We start from the raw sequence: 2,500 nt of genomic DNA on the forward strand, positions 1-2,500 counted from the left end.
TGCTGAACCCGGTCTGCATAAAACACCACAGTCTTAAGATTTAAGGGTTTTGCACAGAAGCCCTCAAATGTTTCTTTAATTAAGAAAACATGAAGGCTTTTTATAAACAGCTGTTTATAAAGTGTGTGTGTGTGTGTGTGTGTGTGTGTGTGTGTGTGTGTGTGTGTGTGTGTGTGTGTGTGTGTTCGTTCAGTCTGCAGCAGCTCACTCAGCATGGTGGTGGTGATGAAGAGGCTGCTTCTTCCTCCAGCTTCCCTCTGGCAGAAGCCATCGTTCTGCTGGAAGCTGCAGGAGTCCAGCTTCCTGAACACCTCTCAGCTCAGCTACAGGTAGGACCTCACCGTAGCTCCGCCCACACCAGTTCTAACACTAGGGTCCAGTCCCAGTTTGCCCTCCCACTCCTCTTCTCTTCCCTTGCTTCCTTTGGGAACTGTGTGTTTAACCGCAGGTTGCAATGCATTGTGGGTAAAGTCTGCATCTAATGCTGGCCTACTAAAGGGTTCATGAAGGGTCAACATGTCTGACAGACGCAAACACTCCACGCTGCGACAGGACAGAACCAAACGTGCGTGCGTAAGGGGACACTGGACCTCACACGTTTTTATGTTCACTTTCAGAATCTAATGAGTGTGTGAATGTTTGGTCCAGTCCCAGTGTATCAGCATGGCTTCTCTCTGTGGCGGTTTAATAATGTTATCAGAAATTATTGTTGTGTACATTGTGGTCCTCGTTAGTTCTAGCTCGGTTGGTTGTTGTGGATTCATGTGCATCCTGATCGTTGTGTTTTTGTGTTGCAGTGTTGATTACCTGAAGAGGACACAGCCACTCAGACTCATGATGTCACGATTCATCACGTCATGATTATTAAAGTTCATTTGAAGCTGATCATCGTGTCGTGAGCATGAACTAATGGTATGTTTGTCACATTACGCAGTGAGTTCAGATGTTCAACCTGTGTGTCCCCCTAACCTTAAGACCTACCCTAGAGTACTACAGCTCATGAGACCTTAAGACCTACCCTAGAGTACTACAGCTCATGAGACCTTAAGACCTACCCTAGAGTACTACAGCTCATGAGACCTTAATGTTAAGACCTAAAGCATTTAAATCTGCAGTGATAAGCAGCACAATCATTGACCTGTTAGGAAGCATTTTCAGTCCAGAAACCGTGTTTTCCGGTTCAGAAATTGAAAAATGACCTACTTTGACTCGAATCTTGCTCGTACCATGAACGTCTTGATATATAACGGAGCGCAATCTTCCACATGTGTCAACTGACACGCTTTCAGTCTGAGGACCAATGAGATCGCAGGACCTCGAAAGGCCCCAAAAACAAAAAAAGACTCTGGTTAGAGGGTTAGAGCACTGGGTTTATAAGGTCAAGTCCTGACCCGTCTGGGTTTAAAGTATGACATTCACAAAGTGTGCGAGAGCTCAGTCACAGGAACAGACTCAAAGAACCAGATAAATAAACCATTTAATAGAATTTCTTTCTCTTCAAAAGCTGTCATTGACACAAAGGACTTTCCATCCAGTAGGTCTACAGTCTGGTACTGGTCCGGTCTACAGTCTGGTACTTGTCCGGTCTAGTCTACAGTCTGGTACTGGTCCGGTCTAGTCTACAGTCTGGTACTGGTCCGGAACCTCCAGGACCAGGAAGTAAAAGAGGCACGATGATGAGAACCTACAGAGAAACGCGATCTAAAAAAGAAACAAATTAAAACCAAAGTCCTCGTACCACTCAGCGTCTCCATGGCAACAGAAGCGATGACCTGTCCATGTCCAGTCTCTCGAGGTCAGAGGTCACAGAGGCGGCAGCCAATCAGAGGGCGGCTAGCGGCGGTAGACTCCGAAGGCCACCAGGCTGAGGAAGATGGTGACGCCCACCAGCGAGGCCGTGGCCGGGGCGGTGAAGAACTGCCGGTACTGGATCTGACAGTACCACAGCACCGACAGCATGAGAACCAGCAGCGGCACCATCAGGCTGCCCACGTTCAGAGCCACCTGCACCTGATCTGCGGGCCGCGGGCCCCCCGCCGCGCCCCGGCCCGCGTGCTGAGAGATGTGGCAGTGCAGGACGCAGTTATGCACCAGGTGCAGCGAGGCCAGCGTCTGAGCGTCGTCCTGCAGCAGCTGACCCTGATAGATGAGCCGCACCTGCTGCTCCTGACCCGCAAAGTAGGTGCTGGAAGACAGAGGAGGTACTGTAGTACACTGTAGTATACTGTAGTGGTGTACTTGTGATACTGTAGTATAATATAGTGGTGTACTAGTGATACTGCAGTATACTGCAATGGAGTACTAGTGATACTGTAGTATACTATAGTGGAGTACTAGTGATACTGTAGTATACTATAGTGGTGTACTAGTGATACTGTAGTATACTATAGTGGTGTACTAGTGATACTGTAGTATACTATAGTGGTGTACTAGTGATACTGCAGTGGAGTACTAGTGATACTGTCGTATACTTTAGTGGTGTACTAGTGATACTGCAGTG

General features: G+C 48.0%; 2 protein-coding genes across 5 annotated transcripts in view; one reads left to right on the top strand and one right to left on the bottom strand.

Annotated features, from left to right (window-relative positions):
* The window catches only part of LOC137779949 (dynein axonemal heavy chain 17-like), a 2,025-nt gene extending 1,140 nt beyond the window's left edge, over positions 1–885 (top strand). Inside the window, exons 5-6 of the mRNA XM_068568223.1 lie at positions 194–329; positions 798–885. Coding sequence (XP_068424324.1) covers positions 194–329; positions 798–803 — 142 coding nt within the window. The 3' untranslated portion in view covers positions 804–885. The remainder of the gene's footprint in view (positions 1–193; positions 330–797) is intronic.
* A 473-nt stretch (positions 886–1,358) lies between these two features.
* The window catches only part of tmub1 (transmembrane and ubiquitin-like domain containing 1), a 5,007-nt gene continuing 3,865 nt past the window's right edge, over positions 1,359–2,500 (bottom strand). For all 4 annotated transcript variants that reach the window (XM_068568200.1, XM_068568210.1, XM_068568183.1 and 1 more), the window contains one exon: positions 1,359–2,185. In XM_068568200.1, coding sequence (XP_068424301.1) covers positions 1,834–2,185 — 352 coding nt within the window. In that variant the 3' untranslated portion in view covers positions 1,359–1,833. The remainder of the gene's footprint in view (positions 2,186–2,500) is intronic.

This window comes from Clinocottus analis, unplaced genomic scaffold (genome assembly GCF_023055335.1).
Source record: "Clinocottus analis isolate CAN_PGR_092001 unplaced genomic scaffold, fCliAna1.0.p SCAF_11, whole genome shotgun sequence".
Taxonomy (NCBI): domain Eukaryota; kingdom Metazoa; phylum Chordata; class Actinopteri; order Perciformes; family Cottidae; genus Clinocottus; species Clinocottus analis.